A 26,276-nucleotide genomic window follows, 5' to 3' on the forward strand; every position below is an offset into this window, starting at 1 on the left:
CAAAGCTATGACTATAAAAGTTTTGTACAATTTTTTTTTTTTGCAAAGCAAAAAAAGCTTAAATCTTTAATAAAGGAAAACAAAACAACCCTCTTAAATTTCTTATAAATAGCTCTCAAGACATATATTACACATCTGCTTTAGGCTTTCTTTACCTGAGAGAATTTCCCAGGGTCCTTTATCCCAAAGGATCACCTTAAAGAGTTCTTCCATCATTTTACCCACATGGATATAATTAAATTTCTATAGAAGTGGATTTGGACACATACATTCTTAATCTGCTCTTCCCAATTAAGTTTTTTCTAAAAGCATTTTGCTTTAACACAGAACAAAACAAAACAAAACAAAACCTCTTTGGTAAAAGCCAAATATTTCAATCTTTCAAAATGACTGCCTCGGCAAATGATTTACTGAGAAAGAAAAAAAAAAAAAAAATCTGAAGATCTGTGTGAACAGCTCTCCAGTCCTGTGCAATTAAAGGTCATCTGAGAGCCCATCTCTGCCTGAAATGCAAAACTGAAGTTCATGAGCGAGTTATGGAGGACAACCTCCAGAGAATTCCATGAGCCAAGTGGCTGCTGTCTTGTCCCTGAAGGAGGACCTGGTGTTCTTTCTAGACGCACAGGGTCTTAGTTCAAGGTCAGAGCCTTCTTAGTTGTAGGTTAAGTCTCTTTCATTTTCAAGAGGTATAGGACACGAGCATATACTGAAATGAGATACTATTTAGAAAGACATTAAAGGCAGGAAAAAAAGCCCAAGTAGCTTAAATACAGGCTCTGGAATTCCCTTCACAGGATAACATGAAGCACCAATGGTGGTAAAACTTCTGGCAAAAATTAAATAAGTATATCATCTTAAAAAGGCAGAGGGTGACAATTCGGCGGTGGGGGGGGAGGTAGGGGGCAGAGAATGACTATACTGAGGTCATTCATAGTGAAGGGTCCTCCGAGGAATTGGAAATAAACCACGTCACATGTGAACCCCTGCTGGCCTTCCTGATGGGGAAACAGAACCCCAAATCCCCAATAACCCCACCCTCCATACAGCCCACACACGCAATGTCCAAAAAAGCTCCAAATACCTCTGGCAAACAATTCCTTCAGACAATTTCTCAAAGAACAGTGATGACAAAAACCAAAACCAACCAACCAGTATCACAAAAGCTCGACCTGGTAAGGTCAAACCTGGTAGGGTCATACTTTTATGACAGAAATAGTCTCTAATCTTTAGTCGGGTAACAAGTCTAGGTACAGTGACATTCCCATAAGACTCCCTCTCCCTGCTTAGTGTTTTACTCGTGAAAATGAGAGGGGGAAATGTCCCACATCAGATAAATGACAGAGCAGAAACAGACACACAGTTTTTAAAAACCTTCTTCAGCTTTCATCATTAAAGGAGTCTGACCAGCAGCTTCTGGGAATGCACTTTCAAATCATGTACAAAAAGTGTAGAAAGCAAAGGTCTGTTATTTTAAAAAGACATTAGTGAGTTAATCAAATTAACAACATTGTTACAGCAACTCAAAGCAATGGCACACTTTTTCCAGTTTCTTAGATCACGATAGCACAAAAACATAGGTTCTTTAAACCCATGAATGTGGACTCATCACCTGAGTATTGCTTATCACGATTAATAATCAGTAAGGTCAACTTATGTATATGCCCTCCATCCTCAGAGTACATCTTTTTTGATAATCCAGATAAACTTGTTAATGTTTTCAGTTGAGAATAAAACTCGGAGTGACTGTAACTTCTTGCATCAGGCTAACCTGCAGAAGGAAACTTTATGCCACAAACCAAGACCTACACAACTGGAAAATGTGGGTTGGCTGAGCTGGCTAAAGAAGGAAGCTCAAGGGGCCTGCCTCTGCAACGTCTTCTGCTTGTGTTTCCCTGAGTTCTTTCAGCAGAGGAAAGGGGGCCAACAAAGGCCAGCCAAGGAACATATGGCCTTGTCCCCGACACCCTGACCTGGTGTAAGGGCTAGATCTAAAGTCACACCTGCTGGCTGCCAGACCCAGCTGAGAAGCCAAGTCGAGGGCACTGCTAGCTCTCAGCAAGAAGAAAACGTAATGCAACGTGTGACGATACCACCCTGGCTCCTGAGCTGCTGTTTCTCGTGATGCTCCCTCAAGACAACTTCAGCATACCCAAAGCCCCCATGTCTCTGCACCAATGTGGCAGTGCCCCCTGCCAGGGCTGCACACACACAGCCCCACTCCCTGAACCCATTCCTGTCCACAGAGCTCCCGCCCCATAGGCTCAACTAGGGTTTCTCAGGTTAGCACGTGACTTCATTTTCTGACTCTCGATGGATCTTTGAACTGCTGAGTACAAAGAGCTACTGTGCTAAAAAAGGAAATTTGATAACGTTTACAAAACAAGGCTCTCTTACACAAAGTGTCTTTTAAAAACTGAACCTCAAACACGGTAAATAAGGCAAGTTTTTATAGAAATTCATCCCTGTATTTGTTTCCCCTTGGTTTTTTCTTGGAATGAGGACAAAGCTGTGTGTGGAAATGACGAATCTGACTAATTTCCCTCACCAGCATTTTGGCACAGGCGAGCCCAACATAGGTGAGACCCAATTCTGCCCAACTCATACAGGAGGGCAGAGAAAGAGCGTCTAGACCAAGTCTTTTTATTCTCAGACCCTCTCTTCCAAGGAGCTCGAGAAGATTCTTTCCATTCCACACATAATACTAAGAGGAGAGTCCCCACTGACTCTCCACTGGTATCTTTAATGGACTTTGCACCGAGGAAACCTCTTCCCAGACTGAGAACATCAACACTGAAAATGGACATCTTCATGGGTAGCTAGCTGCCAAAAGTCCAGTCTCTCATGAGTATTACTTTATAAGACTGTGTTTTGGAAATTTCTGTGGATGTTGTCTATGGCTCACTTTAGCACCCTCAACCACCCACCTTTTCTTCTAAGTATATTTGGCCACTTCCACAATTCTCTATCAATGATGTGGTCACATTACAGATCCGGAAAACAAAAGCTCTTTTGCTTTTACAATTTCAAAGGCCCCGAGGTGGAGGAGAAGCTGAGGGGTGGACTTTAACTACAAGAGGGCTACAGCAGGCTTCGGTCAAGAAGCAACTTCTCAGTTAAGGCCCGTAAAGTATTATCAATATTAACAGCACAAACAAGTAAGAACTACAGCTCTCCATCGCTTAGGCAAAGAAAACAACGTGAATACTCTTCCATAATTATGTGAGTAACAACACACATAAGCGCCATATTATTGCAGTAACTCAGATCAGGTAGTGATAATATGGTGGGGGACCACATGCGGGGCTGATGATAATTGTGCTTTTTCACATTATTACAATGATGCCAAACCCAGAAAAAGTGAGGGGACCTCTGGGAAGGGCAAGGGCACAGAGTGCAGTCTGTGATTCCCAGCATCACAAACGCAAAGGGAAACATTTGGGGGCCAGGAGGAAGCAACACTGAGGGTGGAGTTCAAGAGCAGGTGCTTCCTCTTGTGCCCTAGAAATGCCAGGGAGCAGTGAGCAGGGCCCTGCAGGCAAGTACTGTCCTCAGAGCCCACTGGGGACGAGACTCTAGGAGACAAAAGTGTGTGAGAGAGAGGTTTGGATTCTGTCAGGAGCTGGGAGCCCAAGACTTTGGCATGTTTTTCTATTCCAAGGACAAGAATGACAGGCCACACAAAGTAGGACATTATCCCTATGAAAAGATGTGCCCCAAACTCTGTTTCGGTAAAAACATGCGGAAGGAAAATACTAACATAATACCCGGTTTCTAGGAGTAAGACATATCAAAAAATATACATTGCCCATGATCAGTTTGGTTGAAAATTTCAATTCTTTTGAAATTTTGGTAGTTTCTTTTCAAATTTCAGAATTAAAAAGCTGATCAGGAAATTTTTTTTTTTTTTTTTGCCCCTGAAAGGTTTTTCAGACCTACTCAGGCCAGCAGGAGATGTCAGCTTTTCACAGGGCTCAAGTCACTGTTCAATCCCCTAGGACCCTTGTTTAAAGGGTGGCACTTCCAGCCTGCAGGCCTGCTAAACCAAGGGGATTGCCGACATTGTCACACAGAGAACTGCCGAGAGGGACAGCAGAGGGGAGCGACCAGCGTCCACAGGTACAGCAGCACACACATCCAGCAGGAGGCCATCTTGACCCAGAAGATGGACCAGCTCCCACTGAAGAAGGTCTCAATGTTGGCACTTTCATAGCTGTGGAAACAGGAGACCCAGCTGTGGTCAGAGCAGGAAGAGAATCTGGGGGGAGGAAATCTCTTCCACCTAGTGTCTTCCTGCTTCTCACCCACTCCAGTCTTTCCTTCTTTTTTTGATCTACACTCATTTAAAGTGTACAATTTAATGGCTTTTAATATGTGCCACCATTACCACAATCGATTTTAGTACACTTATCACCCCAAAAAGAAATCCCGTGCCCCTTAGCTGCCCTCCCATTCCCACCTCCAACCCACCCCACCCCCGCCCACCACCCTGCATTCACTAACCTACTTTCTGTCTCTACAGACTTGCCTGTCCTGGACATTTCATATAAATGGAATCAAACAATATGTGGGCTTCTGTGTCTGGGTTCATTCACTTAGCAGTGTTTTCAAGGTTCATCCATGTTGTAGCATGAATCAGTGCTTCATTCCTTTTTACTACTAAATAATATTTTATTGTATGGATACAGCACATTTTGTTTACCCATTCATCAGTTGATTGACATTTGCATTGTTTTCACTTTTTGGCTATTATGAATAATGTTGCTACGAATATTTGTGTATAAGTTTCTTAAAGCTGCAGTAAGCAGCACCAATTTCCAGGGTTAAAAGCTGCCAATCGACAGTTAAGAATCAGAATTGTTTCCTGTAAAGGTTGTGAGTGCGGCAGGATTTAGGTAAGAGTTTAGTTGAGTTCGGAGATTTGATCTATGTCTCAGCACTTTAAAGAACAGTATTTAACTTGATTTTTTCTTTTATTAAAAGACTACCTCTTCTAAAACACCCAAGCAAATGGGCACTCACTTGAACCAGTGGGTGACAGTCATCATCGCATAGAGGGAAGCCAAGAAGAACACGAAGTGGAAATAGGAATAGCTGTACACGGTGCCTCTCTTCTCGTCATAAATGACCCGCGGTCCCTCCTTCACATTCTTCTGCTCTTCAGTGTCTGTGAATCCCAAAGGTAGCCCAAGTTCAAGGAGGGAACACGTGCACGTTCTGGCAAATCATACTCACTCATTTCAATCTCAGGGCCATTGAGCAGAAAAGATGTCAAAAGCCATTTGTACCCTCAGGCGACTTTTATCTGTGCCCCACTCCAGTAACCTCCTTAACAGGATGAGCTACCTAATAGCACATTTATTTCACCAGAGGAGAGGAAAGAGAGCCCTTAAAAACTTCAAACTTATTATAAGCTTAGAAGAAAGTGAGAGAGAAAGAAGACAAGAGTTCTCAAGCCCCTGGGATTCTCCAATCCAAGAAGAAAAGCGAGACGAAGGAAAGAAATGGTCCCAAAACGAGGAGTCGGGTCCTCTTGGTATTTTCCAAGTCATTCCTTTAAACAGGAGCCAAAATAGAGGCTGATGCTCCCTGCCAGAATACCAACACAAACAAGCAAAACCCAGCCAGCCTTGGGGAAGAATGTGAAAAGCACAAAAACAGTAAACCAGCTTTGGACAAAAATTTTCCCCTTACATTCCAGTTATTTGTGTCTGAATCCCAAATGCCTACAGAACGGAGCTACCGGTCTGCAGGGCCACCAAGACGCACAGGATGAAAGTTCTCTACTTACCTTCTCCATCAGGACCAAAGCAAAAACAACACCGGGCTACCTGTGAGAGCAAAAGCCACAGAGTCAGGCGGCTTGTTTTCTGCTCACGGTCTCCACACCAGTAAAGCACTAGAGGCCACCTACGAGCCAAACCTTCCCCTATCTAAAGCTCATGTCAACCCCTGAACTGTACTTATCCCTTCAAAAGGTTTTGATTTAGCATCTGTTCTCCCCCAGATGTGCCAGTGACAAGAAGTACCATGAACACGGAGATGTGGACTCGGTGCTCACTCCAGCTACTGCCAGTGTTGGGGGCAGAGCCATCAAAGGTCAGTGCCTCAGACATCAACCCCCATGGGATGACTGATCTCAGATGGCAGGGGCATAAAGGCCCAGCCTATGACCTCCTGGGGACAACTCTAATGGGTCGTACATGCTCTGGAGCACCCCTGGGGTTGGTGGGCTTTGTTCAGCCCGCACTGTCCCACTGCCTTCATCTTAATATCCTCCACCCAATTTTGCCTCTTTCCTCTTCCTTCCTTCCCTCCTTTCACACGTGCTAATCCCTAATAAATACCCAGCAAAGCAAACTGCCTCAGCGTCTGCTTCTGGAGAACTCAGCATGAAACACACAGTGAAAAGGATGAGGGCGCCCCACTCCCCTGGCATTCCCTTCACACTGCTTAATTCCTCCTCAACCTTTGAGGCTGGGATTATTTTCCTGTTTACAGCTGAGGAAACTGAGGTTACACAGGTTAAATAACTGGCCTGAAGTCACTAAGCTAGCTTAGTGACAGAGCTGGGACACAAACGCAGATGGGGACTCCAAGGTCCATGATTCACAGTAGGTGACATGCAATGTATGAGACGGTGAAGCCAAAAGAATCCAAAATGATACAGCTGAGGAATCTAGAAGCAAGCAGGAGGCCTTCCACATTTCCTATTAAAACCAGGCTGCTGAACTGGCTGTGGATCGGAATGGATGGGATGCTTGCTTCTGAAGCGTTTTTCAAACCTTCCGAATTTCATATCATATTTCTTACCCACTTAAAACAATAAACTCCACTTTTTAAAAATCAGGTTATAAAAAATTACTACCTGATTCCAGCAGGACTCTGGTAAACAGAGTAAGAAACACTACATGTACCAAGACAGCCTGGGAAGTGCTGTATCTTTGGCATTTTCTGGCTGAAGATATTTGAACTAGGGACTAAGGATCTGGGAGCCTGAGACTTCGTGCCAAGGCCGAGCTCTTGTTTCCCTCCTGTGTGGCAAGGAGACTTGTAATAGAGGTATTACCCATGACAGAATCTTGGATCAAGTGACATGGTCTGAGAATCACTAATTCATTCAGTGGGCCCAAGACGCGGTAAGCTGAGGTCCTAGTTCTTTTGAAGCTGAAGCAACCACAAGAAACTATTAACTCTCCCTTTCAAAAGTGTAGCCTGTGAAACACGATGCAGCAGAGCAAACCAACTTCCATTCTGCGTGTTTGCTGGCTCAGAAGGAAATATTGGGACATTTTCCCTTGGAATGAGGAGAAAAACATCCTCTCTTAAATCTAACTTAGAGACTTGCTGTTCTTTGAGCTTTAACTCTGTACACAATGGAGACTTTGAGACCATAACCGTTCCATCTCTGCAGGTGGTCTCCAGTCCATTCTCTTCTGCATAATAGGCAGTAACCTATTCAAACACGGCCCAGTTTTCTCCTCTCAGTGACGGAAAGAGCTGGTGAAGTGATGCTGGCAGACTGACAACCCTTCACACTAGATCCCTACCACCAGGTCAGGTGCAGTAAAGACCATCCCTAGAGACCCAGCTGCAGAGTAAGTGCCCATATCTGGACAGATACCAGGGCTCTTCCAACCAGAGAAAGCTCTTAGAATGCAGCCGGTGGCCAGATGCCAGGCAAGGTCAACAGCAAGGGCCAGGGACAGCAGCTGAGCTCATAGGCAGCAGTGGTCAAGAACACAGACTCCTGAGCCAGTTTAAATGACTTCAGTTTTCTGTTTTTCTTCTTTGCAAAATGGAGATAACAGTACCTCACTGGGAGTTTATTGGGATTGAATGAAATCACACATGGAGAGCTCAGAACAGTGCCTGGCACCTGACAGGTGTAACATCTTAGGCATCACTGGAACCCCCAGTTCTTTCCATTCTTGGGGTCAGAGCTGAGTCTTTTCCTGGCTGCCTCCATCTGATTAGACCTTACTGACCATGGTGGATGTTCCATTGAGAGCCCCAGAAAAAGACTTTTGCACAAGAAAGAAAATAACAGACATTTTATTGACCAAGAAGCACCTGCTGACCACCCCGATCCTCTGTATGTAAAGGTAAGGGTCTCCCATGCCTGAAACAAATATATTTACTGCTTATAATTCTTTACCCAACGACACACCCACCTGGTGGAACTGATGCCCAGTTAAATGAGTTAATGTATCTACCATGTTTATCTGGCACAGAGCCGGTGCAGTCCCTTCCTTTTCCTGTCTTTAAGAACAGCTATGACATAATCACACAGTCATTCTGGATATGGAGGGCACAGACAGACATAAGACAGATAAATGGACTAAAAATTAAACAAAACCATCCGCACTCCATTATGACGGAGGAAAAGAGCAAGATGGAGCCTGACAAGGTAACCTAAGCTCATGGAAGAGGTGGGGGACAGTGGGGGGAGACAGCAGGATGCCATGCAAGGGCTCAAGTTTGTTTAAAGAAAAATCAAGAATTAATTGGTTCATTTTAATTCCATACTGTATACAGGACATTTTTTTTCTATACAAAAATCTTATACTTTCCCAAGGAGAAAAACAGGATCATGGAATACAGATTAATAAAGGCACAAATAAATACAAAAGGCCCCCCTGAGAAATGGGTCTTCTGAGACGAAGCAGGACAAGAAAAAGGATGTACTTACTTCCAGTTCAGGTGCTGCATATCGCCCCTGCAGAGCATCAGAACTCGATCTTGTTGTTGATGTCAAACTAAGAATCAAACAAAAAAGTCAGCAGGGCACAGGAGTGTGTCACATCACATGGAAGGAAGCGGAGAGCTGGCTGGCCAATGCTCCCAGAGGCTCACTGTCCCCTACAGTTCTGGCTGCTTTCAAAAAAGTAGTCTTTTTCAATATCCCACTTTATCCCCAAACTGGCCAGCCCCCTCTATATTTGATGACTTTTTACATGGACTGCATTAGACCATTTTATACAAAGAGAATTTTGTACGTCGAAAAATAAGTTGTCTTTTGGTCCTATACCTTGGCTTTTAGTATTGGTTTCTGCCTTTCCTCCCTCAAATGCCAGAATAATTTTCTGATTTTGCTTTTACCTTTCCCTCCTTTTGACTAGTCTCACTTAGAGGTTATCAAAAGCAATGAGAGAGCCAAGAGCTGGCAACAGAAAACAAGGGCGTGAAAGCAAAAGTCACAGTCCTTTCCTGTGACAGTCAGCCTATGGCAGAACAAGGTTTTCTGTTTGGAAATTTAACACAGAGCAGCTGTCAGTGCAATAAAAGAAATTCTTCCCATCATTTTCCCTATATCTTGAGAGGTAAAATGTTAGAAAATTTGGCTTACAAGGGTAAAAGAAAAATATTTTTCCTGAAAAAAACAAAACCATGAAAATATTTTCAGCAAATATAAATATATACACTACTTAGGGTTTGAGGTAACTCCATGGATTCATTTTGCAAATATTTACTGTCAGGCCCTGTTCTAAGCACTGGGGCCTCATCCATGAAAAAGGCAATGACTGTGGCCTCACGCAGCTTTCGAGCTAGCTGGGTGGGGCAGTGGAGCAAGGCTCAAGAAGCTGGCTGCTGGTGGGCAGGAGGAATCAACAGCCTCATCTCAACCAAGTAACCCCTGAGCCACGCCACTCTCCCTGCTCATTCTCATCCTCTTTCCCAAGAAGAGAACAGATCAATAAGATGCAGATAAACAAGAAAAAGCCTTCCTCACAAGGAGGTCCTGCGGGATCCAAGCATACTGTTCATACACGCAAGTACAACAGCAGCACTTTCCTTTCTGCCTTGAACTGACAGATGCTAGTCCAGGCCCACTCCTGATTATGAGCCTGGTCAGAGGAAGAACGGGAGCAGCTCCCAGTGGCTGTGCATCCAGGGAACACACACATCTGCTCCTGCATTTCAGAGTGGCCTCTCTTCTGTGCATACAAGTTATGACTTAGTACGGTATATAGTTTCCATGAGGGGAGATGTAACTTTTAATTTTAGGAAGAGATCCATATCTGAAACTTTCATCTGAAAGATTACACTCCTTCTTTAGAACAGTTAGAATAAATATTGCATTTTACAAATTCTTTGGATTAAAATGGTTTCAGAAAAAGAAAGCTTTTGGTTTTGGAACCTCTGCTACTTCACTTCCACCATTAGAGAGCACTAAAATGCGGAAGGTTTTGTTTTTACTTCTAAAAATATCTATGTTCGGTTCATCGTTAGTGCCACGTGACTTCTACAAGTAAATATTACCTTAAATAAGGTCTTTATTCAGTCATAGTCTTTCCCCAGAAAATACTCCTCTTGGAATTATCAAGAAAAGATTATTTCTACAAGCTCTTTAAGCCTAGGAAATTCTTATTGTCTCTCTTCATGCTGTTACAAAGACCCATCTGTTTGGTCAGCACAGCACAAATTGCTACAAAACAATTCCCAGGTTGTTCATAATCTCTCCTCTTCCTGGGCTAAGGTGTGTGTGACTTTAGCCCAGTACTTCCTGTGGGGATAAAGGGAGACTAATCGCATGGCTGAGACAGTGCTTCCTCAAACAGAACGTCTAATGCATCATGGCGTGTTAACCGTCTCTGGTCTCCACCCCCAAAATGCCAGCAGCGCTTTGTGGTCGTTGTGACAGTTGAAAAATGCTTCCTCCCCTCCCCACCCAGGAACCACAGCCGTGCTTCTTCTGTGTTGGCAGAATGATGCACAATGCAGGTGCGCCTCAGCACCTGCTTCGGCTGACCAAAGCTTCTGGAACTGACCAAAGTCCTCTGGATCACAGATCATCCCTAAGGAATGTTTCCAAACTTTCCTATTGGAGATAAGAGATTCTGCTCCCCTGACAAACTTACTGGGCAGGCCTTTGACAGTCTCATGACTATTCCCAACCTTTGTGTGATGAAGTTCAATCATGTTTCCATTGTACTATATAATCGGTGACTCATAGCTACCAAAGGAGACTAGAGTCCTATGTGAGCTGGGGAGAGGCCACCCATGTCCCTGTGTAGAGCCATGAAGATTTCTAGGTGGCAGATTATGGAGTGGCTTCCTACAATTTCTATGAAGAATTCTAGATAATCCTGCAATTGTGTTCAAATGAATGTTCCCACTCAGATAAACTGGCATCTTTTTGTAACATCCTCCAACCTATTATTCCTGAGTCAGGAAGGAAAATGTAAACTCTAAGTCAAGATTTGAAAAACCCTTAACTGGGCTGATTGCCACCCCTAGCAGCTTCCCATTTTTCCAGGCCCTGCTAAGCCTGAATTCACTTCCTTGAAAATGTGAAACCAATTTATTTGTAATGTTCTCAAAGCTGACTCCTCCTGGCATTGCAGTGGGTAATCACAGCAAACACCAATCCCCCTGCCCCCCGCTGCATTAACTCCTAGGAGGCACAAACCACCCATCCCCAGGGAGTGTGTTCTTGCCCCATGTATTACAGAAACACCCCATGGAGCAAACTGGTTATTCTTCAGCTCCACTCTGTGTGAGCTGCTGTTTTACTCCATAGGGCACTACAGCTTTGCAGTTTAATTACTAGCATTCAACAATGTTTATTGTTGGCACTTAGATTTTAAGTAGCAGCTGTCAGCTCTGAAAAGTGACATCTTTTTGGGAATAGTGCCTCAATTCTTAAAGAGACAAATTTATTTTTTTATCATCTAAGAGTAGACACATAGGTGGCTAAAAAGTGATTCTTTACACCTGCTAGAAACAGTGAAAATCTGATAGGGTGAAAATTCCATGCTGCAAAATAACTCTATATGGGGCATTTCTACATAACATATTAAGTAGAATTTTTGCCATCTTCTCTATTGAAGGGTTTATAGCAAATCCAAACCCTATTTTAACTGAGGGACAAAATTTTTTTTTTCATGTGCTGTTTAGGCATCCAGTAACTCATAAAATCATACGATTTTATTCTGTCAAATACTTCCATAGTTTTTTTCCTGATAATACAAAAATGAAGAAAAGTGCTAGTATCCCACAAAAAAATTTTTTAGAATAAAAAGAAGAGAAAAAAATATGTTATCCCTAATTCCACTACTATTGCAAGTTTAGTTTATCTCCTTCTGTGATTTTTTCTATACATGTAAACACAACTATATTTTATTTTTAAAATGGAATAATTCCATATATACAGTTTAGTTACCTACTTTCTTCTCACTTGATTTACAAAAATTTTTACATGCCAATACAGAAAATAACTGAGTGACAAATCATGAAATTAGCCTGTGTTGCTGCCATTTCTCCCCAAAGCCCAACAATAACAGACTCAGAAAGCTTACTCAAGAAAATTAAAGCTAAGAATAAGGATTCAAAAATCTCGATGGCTTTATGGTTTTACTGAAAACATTCATTCACTTGAGCCCAAAATCCACCCAATGCTTAGTATATAGCAGTACTTGGTGAACGATTTGCAGAATTAATAAAAATGAAAGGCCAGAAAGTGGTCACCATGGTCCCTGCTGCTGCAACAAGGAGACTCTGTCACTATGTGATAGATAGACTGAGAATCAATATTATACAACCATCATCTTAACCTGCAACACCAGCAACCATTTTATGGTTTAATGCATAACTCCAAGCAAATAGACTCTAAAAGGCCTGTGTTCTTGTAGGTCCCTTTCTAACAGGAGGAGTCATTAGAAGCTGTAAAAGAAAATGCCAACGTGCTCAGAAAGACATTTTATTTATACAAGCTATCTCCACCAAGACTGTTTAGTTTCAGGAAAAGAATGATTATGATGTGTCTATGAAAAGCAGAATTTTTTATACACTGAAACATAACAAACAAAACATAAAACACAGTAGTAAAAACTAAATATGAAAAGGTTAGTCAGAGGGAAGCTTAATTATCAGTGAAATATGTACCCGGAATAAGTAACTAACCACTTCTATCCTTGACCTTTCTACCTCTAGCAATCTTTTAAACTTTTTAAAGGTGGAATACGCCCCACAATAAGCATATGAAACAGCCTGCTTATATATCACACCTACTTTTGGAGGAGCTGCCTTACCTACTTAACAGCAGCAGGGTTTCAGCAGAAAAGAAAAGGGACATTTCCTGTCTTTCCTGGACCATGCACAAAATGACCATGTATGCAGCACTTTGTACTCTTTCCACTAACAACAGAACAAATGCTATTTCCCTTGGATTAGGAAGCTGCCAGAATATTCTGGCACATACTACGTCTTCCTCACTTTGTGCTCCCTTGCCCTCCGATAATGCTGTAGCCACTAATATTCAACCATCTTTTTAAGGGCGTTAGGCAGTAGTGCTGCAACATACCATGTATTTATTGCATTTACCCCGTATAAATACAAGTAAAGTAAATGCAATAAATACATGATTTGTTGCAGCACTTCTAGATGAAGTTCAAAAGTTTGTGCTGTAATACATACTATCTTTTTACTTCTGGCTATTTTCCCCTTCCTCAGATGGTATGTGCTTTCCTGCCTCACAGCCACTGAAACTTATTTCAATTCTTTTCCTGTAATTTTAAAGTCTGCAAAAATGGTCTCAGTAATGCCTAAGACTTACCATGAATATAAGATGCATGAAAACAAGAGGGCGGTACCCAATCCAGTAACCAAGTTCTCGTCTTGGTACAGGTTTTGACTGAAGCTGGGCACACAGATTGTGAGGTTCTTCCCATGTTCATCTAGAACTTGTACAACAAAGCAAAGAAATCACCGTAAGTTAGAAAAGCTTGTTGTAGCTCACAGAAACACTCATTTTAGTAAAATTCAGGAACAAGACCCTTGGATTCCAGTTTAGTGCAAAATGGTTTGACAGTTCTAGGACTTAAGTCTTGCTCTTTTTCAATATAATTCAAGCAACAGTAAAAAGAAAAATTAGACCATTTTTCACTTGATCGGGCAGCCTGTGAAGAGAGAGAGGTGGTGTGCAGACACCAACAAGTGCCAAGGCTGATCAACGACAGCCAAGCAACAGCCGCCTGCCACCAGCCTCCTAGGCCCGATGAGAAGTCACTTTACGGTGGGTAATATGATGGTCGTGACATCTTTCAGTCCTCCTGACATGGTCTGGATTTGAAAATATGTTGAGAGGCTACATAACAAAGATTGCTGTGACAGCGTCATCAGTGGTAATCTAACTTTTATCTAACAGTCTCCAAATCTGAACACCCAAGTTAAGTCTGATCGCCAACTTTGCCCAGAAATAAGAGACATAAACATAAAATAACAGTCTAGAAACCATTTTACTAATACACACATTCTAAGCGTCTGAAGTCACACTAATTATTAGCGGTATTGCACTTGAAAAAGTAGATATAACTGTGTATGCTGTGGTTTAAGGAATTCTTAGGCCAATGACAAATGTTTTTTTCAAAAAATGATAAAAATATAAACTTTTCTATTAAAGTAGCTCCACCTAAAATTAAAAATAAAAGTTTCTGGTTTTAAACGATACCTGCCATTAAAAAAAACAACAACACTGCAAACAAATACCCCATTAAGTTAAAACTGGAGATTAAAACAAACGTCATAAAAGAAAGTCTGAAAGAGACTAGATTTAAATAAATTTACAGAGTCAGGATAGGACTTTTATTAAAAAATTAAATCCAGGATAGACTATTCTTACTATAAGACCTCCAACTATATCACTTTCTACTATAAATGGCTATAAAGACAAGACCATAAAGAGTATATGTACATATTAATACTTTCAAAATTATCACTGCATCCACTTTCTAAAAAATTTAAGAGCACAAAACAACTTCAGTTTTCTATTCTAGAGACAATATTTATTCAACTAATAAATAAATACAAGATCAAATGTACCGAAACATACACACATTTATACATGTTTATGTGTATGTGTAAACTGGCTGAGTATCCCTTAATCTGAAAATCTGAAACCCAAAACTTTTTAACTGCCAACATGATGCTCAAAGGAAATGTTCATTCAAGTATTTCGAATTTTGGGTTTTCAGATTAGTGAGGCCCAACTGGTAAATATTCTGCAAATACTCCAAAATCTGAAAAAATCCAAAATTCGAAACACATCTGGTCCCAAGAATTTTGAATAAGAAATACTGAACCTTTATGTGTGTATGTGTATACATTTATGTATTACAACAGTGGCAAAGATAAAGATGATGAAATATAATGAACTTGGAAATCAAAATAAGAAAATTTGGTCTTTTACTGGTAAGGCTCAAGGGCTTATAACACCATCTTATAATATCATGTAATAGTACTTTTATAACAATAATAATAGCTAATCTTTATGTGGTACCTAAAAGGGTACATCAAAAAGTTCATAGAAAGATGCATATTATCTTTTAGTTTTCTATTTTTCCATGAACTTTTTGAAGTACTCTGATACTAAATGCCAGGAACTGTTCTAAGTGACCGATACACATGCATATATACATTCTCACAGATTTCTTAAAACCACCCTATAACATAGGAATCTTATAAATTAATTATCTTATTAAAATGATAATTAAAGTTCTTATTTTAAAGACAAGGTGCCTAGGCAGAGAAGGTAGGTAGCTTTGTGCAAGGTATTTAAGTAGCAGAACAAGGGTATAAGCCCAGGCAGTCTGGCTCCAAAGCTCATGCTCTAACCACGATGCTCTGTTGTCTCTGTAAATAAATATCATTTAAGATGAGCAATTTTAGGTCACACAGCCAACAAATGGTGCATATGGACTCAGATCCTGTCTACTGCTCCCCGTCCCCCATGTTCTTTCCACTCTCTCAGTCAGAGAAGTGACCACCTGAAGAAAAAGAAATTAATAAGCAACTAAAAACAAAGCAAAATAAACAAAGCAAAACAAAAATGTTCTTTGAAAACACCATAAAATGCAGATCAGGCCTAAAAGCAATCTCAACAGCTCACCTTCGTTCAGGTCTTTCCTATATGGCAGGAAGACTCCAGAGAAAAAATATTCATTTTCACAGACCAAGTTAAAAACTTTATGTCATGAAAAAGTCTAGATCATTTCTCTATTCTGATTTATTACACCCCTGATATTTAAACAATAGCTCCTTCCTCCAAATACGGAAATATTCATACCACAAGTACATGCCACAACAAGGCCAGCTTACCTACTTCTACAGGTTTGCTGGACAGAGCTGAGAAAGTCAGGTATGTGACATAGCAGCTTATGACCCCCGACTGCAGGAGCCCAGAGTGTGGCTGTCCTGGAAAATGACAAGAGACAAAGTAGAGACAAGTTTTAAATTTCAATGATAAGAAAGCACATGTCTCAAAAGCTAGAACCCTCCCCTCCTCCTGAATGATACTCCTTAAACTTGGGTGTTCATATTTAAAGGAAAAAAAGAGGTACATAATATGTATCTCAGATAAAACTAAAAAGGTATTAAGGGAGAAGGAGTTATATACTGAGACTAAACCGCCATTTTAGAGCACCAAGTTCTCTACTAACACCTTATCAAACCTGAAGTTATACTTAAAACACACTGCCTAGACCCCCTGAGGTTCCTAACATTAGTTCTTAAATCACAAGATCAGAAAAAAGTTTACCATCATTATTTGTGAAACCACACGGCTGAATGGTCTTAATACTATCTGTCTTAATCTTAAAACAGATTTCACAGGGCATGGATTCTGTGTTCTTCAAGGCCATCAGACACATAACAGTCCATGGCAGGGCAAAAAAGCTCTCAACTATCAATGGACAAAAAAACCTTCAGAAACACAGTAAACACAAGAGCTGGTCTGGGCTAAAGAGGAAGGCTATGGTGCTCAGCATTCATTGGGAGGAGAGCTTTACAGTTACAATATTTAAATTAAACTAAGCGTTTGGATGTTCAGCGTAACCAGCATGTCATAGATGATCTCGCTCTCTCTCTCTCTTTTTTTATTTTTGGGTGAAATTTTCAACCGGCTGCCTACATAAAAGGATTCAGATTTACCCATTCTTCCCTCCAGTCAAATCTGTTTCCAGAATTGGTGATTATTAAATTATAATTATCAATGAAGGTATAGGAATAGACCCTTTTACAATGTCATTCTTTGGCAGGAGACTTAAGATGTACCATAACAACTAATGACATTAAACCAAATATTTCAAAATGTTTTTGTATCTATTTCAAAAGATAGGCTTTACCCCAAAGGTGATTTTAATCTGAATATCAACAGTTTTAGGAAATTCTTAACTGACCAATTAAAGGGACTGGGAAAATAATATTCTCAATTTCAATAATGGACTTGAAATTTTTAGTACAAAAAAACTTTTAAATTATTTGCTGCTAGTTGCCTTTTCAAACTACTATTTTAGAAAGGATTCAAGGAGGCTATAAATTTATTGGCCATATTTTCCTTTTCCTACCTAGAAACCTAAATGTCACATGCATTTTCATTGCCTATAAAGTAAGACACCTATAAGAAACATCAGACCAGGAATGACAATTCACACCTATACTTTTCAAATCACTTTCAAATCCCACTGTCTCTTCCTTTTGGCTTTGAAACAACCACGAGCAAAGCCAGACTCATGTATTTCTGTTGACTTCACTGAGGAAGAACATGAGTCTGAGGAAGGTTAGCTCATGGGGCCAGATGCTGGCTGAGCTGGGATCAGATTTCCTGCTCCCTCACTCCTAAGCCATGCTGTCCACAGCCTCAAGTGAAAGATGACCCCAAAAACAGCTCCTTCTGGAGCCTTCTCATTCAAGTTCTACACAAAGGTCATAGACAAGCTCATAAGGACTGTGTTTTAAATACATTAAGGGCATTTCCCATGTAAAGGTTCCTTTTGGTACATTATTTAATAACGGCAATATCTTATCTCCACATTTGCTGGCTTTATTAAGTCCAGGTCTTTCTTTACATGAGGGTCGCTTGGCTACCATATCAAGCCCAAGCATGGAATATGAAGAGGAGACTGGAGTCCCTTTCCAATTGCTGACCCACCCAGAATAGGTTAAGAAATGACACTAGATTCAAAAAAAACAGTGGGTTTATTCAGAGATTTAGGAAAAATACAAATAAGGAAGAATGGAAAAAACCGTGCTTACGATTTTGGACACAGGGCGAGATGGCTACCACTGAAATAAATAGGCACAGGCCTCCATTTACTCCCAGGAGAATTTCGTTTTCCACGCAGCCATCTTTCTGTGTATAAAACACTGCCATCAAAATCAAGCCTCCAGCAGCAACGGAATACATGATGAGCGTCACCAGGGCCAGAGAGGCGTACCACAGCTTGTTACTGGCTGTGCCTGCAGTCCTGTTTGTCCAGCAAGTGCATAGAGGGAGGGAGGGAGGGAAGGCAAGTCAATGAAGCCCGTGATTCTCTGACGACATTTACCATCCTACAGCTATTAGCTAATGCTATCAGGCCCAGGCCATCATAACCGAGCTGCCCAGAAGACAAGTCATTCTAGTAATGATTATGCTCCATCGAATATGCAAACTTCTTGGTTAAAGCTCGGAATTTTCTCTAAACATAGAGAATTCCGTTTTCTGGCTCAAGTATATCCATCACCTAAAATGAACACTCACAGACTGTATTCTAGCTGGTCTGTTCTGAATGTGAACTGCCCTGGGAAAAGTGCTGGCAGTATTACAAGGTGGCTTTTCATTAGGGTTCCCTTCAAGTTTTCTCTATAAACGCAGAGCCTGGAAGTGCCACCATCTCTAACTCCGAGTGCTGCCAGCGGCTCCCACCTTCTCTTAAGGGAGAGTAGCAAAGTATTTCCCTCAGAGCAAGACGAGCTGACCTCAGCTCTTTTCTCCTGTACTGAAAAGTAGGATCTGGCTTCTGCAGAATAATATCAAGAAGGAATAAAGGAGAATTTGATATTTTTAAAAAGTTGAGAATAAAATCAGGCAGGAAAAGAGAAAAACTTTAATGAGATGTACAATAAACAAACTAAAGGGATAAGAGAAATCAGTAGTGGTTTAAATCTATAGAAATTGTTCAGAAGAAAAGAATGTTTATAAATGCTAAATGAAGAGGACAGAACAATCAGGAGAAGGGACTGAATCATGGTCATCTGCCTTATGATTAAAGTGCTCTTTGGAACCACATTCCCCCAGACCTTCACACAGAAAGCAGCTTGCTTAATGTTTTCACAAAACTGGAAAGTGTTCAAGCAACCCAGCTAAAATGTTTTAATGATGAAAAAGTTACTGCAGCCAGAGACAAAGAAAATAGGCCAAAATGATAATGACCATCATATTCCTGAAACCAAGCCAGGCACTCCAATGACCACAGAATTATTCTAACATAAAAGGCACACAAAGGAAATGAGAGAAGATGAGACTCAAAAAAGGAAAGAAGAAAAAAGTCTAGGAGCCAAATAATAATTGATGGCAGGGAGACAGAATGAATTATATATAAAAAGGTAAACAGTGCTGACTGGCATGTGGGTGGGTGGGATGGTCCGATTTTTCTTCACTAGTCTTTTGGGTTATGTTATTAGTATAGGAAGGACTTTCTTAGAGTTAATTTAAGTTTTTAGTCCCAAAGTTAGATCTTCAACCATACCCTCTCCCCTGAACTCCAGACTGTTTATTCAGTGTCTCCACTTGGAGTTCTGATCAGCAGCTCAAACTTAGCAAGTCCAGGGTAACTTCCCAATATTTGCACCTCCATCCCCCAGACCTGCCCTTGTGCGATCTTCCAACCTTAGAAAAGGGCAACTGATTCTTCCCATTATTGGGAGGAAGCGAGGAGGGAGGAAGGGAGGAAGGAAAGAAGGAAGGAAGGAGAAAAAAACAGAAAAGAAAAGAAAAACAAACAGGCCTGCAGTCACTCTTGACTCTCCCTGCTGCTCTTCTCTCTCCCACCCCAGAGCCATCTGTACTGGTTCCATCTTCACAATAGAGCATAATCTGACTGCTGCTACCACCTAGTCCAAGCTCCCCCTCTCTCACCTGGATTATCTCCCCCTGGCCTCCTTCCTTTCACCTCTGACTCCCTCTAACTCTCAACTGAAAGCATAGACTAGATCACATTCCTCCTGTATCAAGGTCCTCTGATGCCCTCCCACCTCACCTAAATACCAAAGCCTTCACGATCTGGCCCAGTGCCATCTCTCTGATTTCCTCTCCTCCACTCTTCCCTCACCACTGGGTTCCAGCCCCAGTGAAAGGGCCCAGCCCAGTCCTGCCTCAGGCTCTGCCTCACACTTTATCATGAAGCATTTCCATCCTGTTCTGCTCTCCCCAGCCCCCTCACCTGCTTTATTTTCCTCCAGAGCACACTTTTTACCACTGAATCTATTGCATATTTGCTTGATCCTATGTTGATTATCTATCTCCCCGCAAAAGAACGTAAGCTCCACAGGGGAGGGCACAGTGTGGTCACTGCTATACTGCTACTGTCCAGAACAGTGCCTGGAAAACAATAGGTGCTTAATGAATATTGGTGCCAAAACTGTTAACTGTCAAAAAGTAACTCTCTGCAGCAATGTTAGCAGAGTGGCTGCCGCTCCTGCTGCTCCGGCTCCATTTGGTCTTCTCAACGGCACCTTGTTGTTTCCAGAGCCATCCCGAACAAGTACCAAGACTTACCCATCTTTACATTCTCAGTGCCTACCACGTTGCCTGGCACATAGTTAATACTCCAAAAATGTTGTTGAATAAATGCTAAATGAGACATACTTGGAAGGAGGACACCAGTAAAGGACCAGACCAAAGGACAGAGTCTACAGACACAGCAGCAAGCAGGCAACAGGGTGGGAGTGCTAACTGGGCTCAGGCAAAGGGTGAAGGTAAAGGTTAAACAAAACTCAACCACCACAAAGGGATTTTAAATCTAGTACATTAAGAGAACGGGTTTTCATTAGAAACATCTGAATATACTATCTACTTTTTATTTCAATTTTGATACAGAATTGATACTTCAAATCACAAAATTTGTCCTAGAAAGATAAAAACACATTAAACATCTAGTCTAACCACATCATTTCACAGTGTGGAAACAGGTCAGAGAGATCAAATGATACGCCTTAATGTGAAATAGGGCACATTAAATCTCATTTATGAGGGGCATTAAAATCTGCATTTTCCTGGTTTCCAGGCCCATGGCCTTTCTATAGCACTGCTTTTGGGATCTTTTTCTTCATGATGTTTACAAAAAGAGAAAAGAAAAGAAAAAGGGAAGAAAAAAGTACTTTGTTCCATCAAGAGCAATAAGCATATTTTTCTTTTCTAGACTAACCTTACAAATAAGAATCTGTTTAAAAACACAGCAGGTGCTGGCTGGTTAGCTCACTTGGTTACAGCCACAGCTGATAACACCAAGGTCAAAGGTTGGATCCCTGTACTGGCCAAACAACCCCAAAAAACAAACAAAAAAAAACAACCAGCAAAAAAAAACTTACTCAATTAGATAAATTTAAAGACAACAATACTGGTGAGCATCCTAGCTTATTCCTAATTTTAGACAGATAAACCAGCTATAAATATGTTGACACAGGGACTTTTGTTGGGATATTGGCCTCAAAGTCTGGACAATAGCAATATTGTTTATTGCAAAGCTCTTAAGCCATTCCTTTTGAGTAGTTTCTAGAAAGTTTTCAAAGCAACCAAACTCTTCCAAACTGCTTGTTACAACTTGGCATCAATAATTAGTCCCAGAAAATGGCTTCAGAATCAATCAAAACATAAAAGTCAGAGTGAGGAAGCACAAGTATTCTCAAGGGAACAAGCTATTTAATGGGCAAATCAGGCACTCAGTATCAAAGACATTAATATTTTACCATGAAGTTCCCTATTTGAAGTATATTCGTGAAAATTTTAAGATGATGTTTATTTTGTCTAATAAAAAATTCAGAGTGAAAGTACAAGAAGAATTATCATGGGAAGAGTAATATTTAATCAATTAAAAAGCATATCGAACTTACTGTGGGTATTTCTTCTGTACAACAGAGAAAACAGGGTCACATAAAACTATAGTCACCCATTTGGCTTATCTTTAAGAAAACTCTGCTACCTCAAAACAAGATCTAGTGGAAACTACAACATAAATTACCAGGTTTCAAAGATGACTCAAAAAGCAGACAGTGTGCAGTAATTTATACAAGAGCACACCTCAATCTCAGAAATCTGTATAATTATAGAGATTGAGACTTTAAAAAATACCAAAATATATCTGTATTGTATTCTATTTGTATTCTATTCAATGTGTTCAATGTGTTGTAAACATTTTAAAAACTGATCATTGTATTTGGCTGTACTTAATCCAATACTTACCAAATAATAAAATGACTTAACACTACCTTTTCACTCATGTGTTCCAACAACTACAACTGAAGCTCATGATTTGATCTTCAAAAGCAAAACCAAAAGAAAACTACAACTACCAAACTGAAGAATATATTCAGAATAAAAAGTATTGCAAGAATTTGGGTGTATTTGAATCAATATTGGGTGTATTTGGATGAATATTGAGTGTATTTTTCAGTATGAAATAAAACAATCCTTTAAAAATCTACAAAATTATATTTGATTCTTTCTAGATCTTTCATAGTTATTACCCAGGCTTAAGAATTTCCTTGTGTTCCCTAGAAGCACTGTATTAGAGGGAAGATCTTTCAAGGATTGCTACAACTAATGATAACGTTTTCCAGGTCAGTTGTGAAGAGTGAACATAGCCCTGGAAAAAGAAAAGTCTTATTTTACCTTTGTAATCAACATAGCTCTGTCAAACACATGGCCAAACACACCAACAAACGAACTTTCAAAAAACAGGTAACTACGAACAACAACAAAAAAAATCTACAAAATAACAAAAGCCTTATTTAGTACAACAGGCAATTATTTTTTTTATTTTATAAGTAAAGAAAGTAAGGCAGAGAGGAGTAACGTGTTTTGCCCAGAATCACAAAGAGAGTCAACTTGGCCTGAGAACTCAACAGCTGGACCCTTGTCTAGTTTTCATTTTCTCAGTGTGGCTCAGCAAGAAATAAAACTAGCTATTAATAACTGAGCATTTCCCACTCAGCCTGGGATGTGAATTCTATTTTCAAGGCACTTAGAAAGAGTCTATTTTTTTAAATGGTAGGATAGCTTTCTAAGGTAGTGTAACAGATCTTCCTAATAAAGGGGTCCTGCCCTTCTTGGGAAGTTAATAAGAAATATTTTGCAAAAGGAGAGAACTATTTAATCTCATACTCCCTGCAGAAGATGAACCTCCAGCTCCAAAGTATGGATTTTGCTTTTTTTGTTTGTTTTGTTTTTAATCTCATAAGGATGGGAGCCTAAGATAAAGTCAAGTTTTCCACCACCACAACAGTCACAGAGCCAGGAGCAATGAGTACCAGCAATGGGGTTGAGTGTGGCTAATTCATACCACTGGTTGACTTAGAGCCCAAACAAGAACGTGCAAGGAAAAAGAATGCCCAAATGTGCAAAGAGATCAAGTACAAGAAGGAAGGATAGAAAAGGTAGAAACACAGTACCAGAGAGGAGTAAATGAAGGGGTACAAAAAGCAGGCATGGAGGGAAAGTGCCAGCAAAAATCGTTTTTGGTGTAAATAGGCTGCTAATTCCTGGCAATACAATTCAGAGTAGAGCTTTTATCAACTCTGTGGGCAGTTTCTCTGAGTCAATCAGTAAGTTCACTTGGAAGCTTTCCAGAAAGCAACATACCAGTTCTTGTTCCATTTATGTGCAAACTCCACGAGCAGGATGAGCTGGATGCCTATGAAGATGAAGCCTCCGATGGCTCCCACATAGCGCCAGGCTGCAAAAGAAGACCGTCCACAGGCGATGAGGCGGTCGTCCCATGTTTGGCTCAACAGGGAGCAATAACCACAGTTAATATTTACTAAGTGCTGGGCCGACCCGTGGCGCACTCGGGAGAGTGCGGCGCTGGGAGCGCATCGACGCTCCCGCCGCAGGTTCGGATCCTATATAGGAATGGCCAGTGCACTCACTGGCTGAGTGCCGGTCACGAAAAAGACAAAAAATAAAATAAATAAAATAAAAATATTTACTAAGTGCTCATTGTACCTATAACATATTTAATTTCCACACAACCATATAAGGTACGTACTACTATTATACTTATTTAACAGGTAGAGAAAAACTGAGGGTCTATGAAAGCTGACAAAGTCTCATAGCCAGTAAAAGCCATATTTGGGATTTGAACACAAGCAGTCTGGCTCTGGAGTATCCAAACTTACGCTACATGCTACAACTGCCAAGTATCCTAACAGATGCAGTAATTCCCCAAATCCACAATGACTCACAATTTAAAAGCAAAAGTATACATCGCCAGAAAAATCAAGGGTTCAAATTTTACTGGGTAAGGAGTCCAGGGAGGAAATGAGGTTCACACTGGGGGGGACAAGGACTCAGGGCTACTTCTGGCTGTCACAGAGAAGCTATGACCTTGGATAAACCATGTCACATGGTTATCAGCCTGTCTGTAAAAATGACTGAGCTGGACCAGAGGACTTCTAGGTCTTTCCATTCTAAAAATACTATTCTGATAAATAGTATCTCTGTGGGGTATAAGAAAACAAAACAAAACAAAACAGCTAGTTAACATTATTTTAGGTAAGAGCATCCTTAAGGAGTATGTGAAAAACTAATATGACCCTAAAAAAAGTAGGTGGACCCTGATACAAGGGACTATGGCTGTTCCTTATGAACCGACATAATGTGAATGTCTTTAGTGTCTCAATTAGGAAAGCGAATCCATTTGGATTTGAACAGAATGTTTTAAACCACTGAAATTCAAGCCCCCCCCCCCCCGCTCATATGAAGAAGAACTCATTTCAGCTATGATTAAGGGTTTTATATTCATGAATTTTGGTAAGTTCCATCAATGAGAAATATTATTCGATGTTACATAGCTTCACATAAGGTAAGTTTAGAAACAGACTGGAGGGTATTGCTCTTGTCCCAGCATAGTGGCAGCATTTTGATTATTAGCTGCTTAAAAGCCCTGTGCTCCCTGTCCCTCGGTTTTGTGTGCAGTGCTCAGAAAGAAAGGTCTCCCTGGGCTGGTGGGGTCATGCTGACATGCCAAACTGGTTTTTAAACTAATTTTAAGTGCCTCATTTTCCCTTCAGGCCCAAAACCTTAAAATTATCATTTCCAGTTTTCAGCCACCAGAGTAACAAAAGGTCCTTTTACACCTTGTCTGGAAGTGTGTATGTTGGGAAGATGCGGGTGCGCACACAGAGGAGTGGAGAGGATAAAGTGTAGGTAGGTAGGGCAGGAATTTTTTTTAAGCCACCAAGAAAATCAGTAATTCAAAATGTCAAAGACACCCTGGACTATGCCTTTGACCAATTCTACAAAACAGGTAAAAACGAAATAAACAGGCACCCAAAATACCCCATTTGTACCGTTCAGAAAGGTCTCCTGATCTGGAATGAAGAAAGCTCCTGAGCACATGGCCCCCAATAGCAGAAGTTTAAAGAACCAAAAGCTGGAAGGGAAAAAAAAAGAGGAAATATATTTAAATGATATTCAAGGAAGGACAAAAGACCTCTCAGAAGGTAAGTATGTTGATCCATGAATCTGCCATTGGTAATGTTCTCTCCAAATCAAGGGGAAGTAATTAAGTGACTGAAGAATGCCTTTTCCCATAATTAGACAGACTTGGAGCAGCCTCTTATTGTACAAAACACCATTTCATTGCAGGGGTGGAAATTACCTGGGGGAAGGTGTTGGTACAAGAAATAAACTCTTGTCTCCACTGAATTTCTCATTACAGTATCAGGTGTTACAAATAGAATTCAAGTTCGTAGGCCACTGTGTGGTGACAAGGATAATTTCCACCTTCTCCAAAATCAGTGTCAACAATTTCAACTACAGGAACAATTTAGAGCAACAATTTCTAACTAGAGTTGGAGGATCTGATGAGTAGAAGGGGCCTGGCAATACTGTCTTGAATATAAGGAAAGGAGAAAGCAATCCCCAGGAAGACTGAATACTTACCCATTGTGAATATGGGCTCTGCAGCTTTTGCTGTTGTTGACATTCAAGGTCAGCAGGCAGAAGAGAAAGAAGAAACAAGCCATTCCAAAACAGACTCTATACACTGCAGAATACCCCACCAGCTTCTCGCATGTGTCACCAGCTTTAATGCCTTTACAAATATCTTCAAAAAAAGGAATCTGAGGAGAAAGTTTAAAACAATTATCTGTTAAAACTGGGTAAAAGAGAAGTGTCACGGAGTGTTCATTCAGTCTACAAGTCAAAATTCACTGAAATAGATCATGCGCAAAAAGAACAAAGACTGAGGAAGAAAATCTATCTTCTGAAGACTTTCTCTTAGTTTTCTCTGAATCTTTTT

The 26,276-nt window shown here is 40.7% G+C and overlaps 1 protein-coding gene across 1 annotated transcript in view; it reads right to left on the reverse strand.

Moving 5' to 3' along the window:
• Positions 1-3,934: 3,934 nt before the first annotated feature.
• The window catches only part of SERINC5 (serine incorporator 5), an 89,862-nt gene continuing 67,520 nt past the window's right edge, over positions 3,935-26,276 (reverse strand). Inside the window, exons 3-12 of the mRNA XM_063087607.1 lie at positions 25,919-26,097; positions 25,324-25,406; positions 23,615-23,708; positions 18,031-18,242; positions 16,096-16,191; positions 13,556-13,682; positions 8,690-8,756; positions 5,789-5,828; positions 5,020-5,164; positions 3,935-4,210 (exon numbers count right to left, since the gene is read on the reverse strand). Of these exons, the coding sequence (XP_062943677.1) occupies positions 4,063-4,210; positions 5,020-5,164; positions 5,789-5,828; positions 8,690-8,756; positions 13,556-13,682; positions 16,096-16,191; positions 18,031-18,242; positions 23,615-23,708; positions 25,324-25,406; positions 25,919-26,097 (1,191 nt within the window). The 3' untranslated portion in view covers positions 3,935-4,062. The remainder of the gene's footprint in view (positions 4,211-5,019; positions 5,165-5,788; positions 5,829-8,689; positions 8,757-13,555; positions 13,683-16,095; positions 16,192-18,030; positions 18,243-23,614; positions 23,709-25,323; positions 25,407-25,918; positions 26,098-26,276) is intronic.

This window comes from Cynocephalus volans, chromosome 2 (genome assembly GCF_027409185.1).
Source record: "Cynocephalus volans isolate mCynVol1 chromosome 2, mCynVol1.pri, whole genome shotgun sequence".
Taxonomy (NCBI): Eukaryota; Metazoa; Chordata; class Mammalia; order Dermoptera; family Cynocephalidae; genus Cynocephalus; species Cynocephalus volans.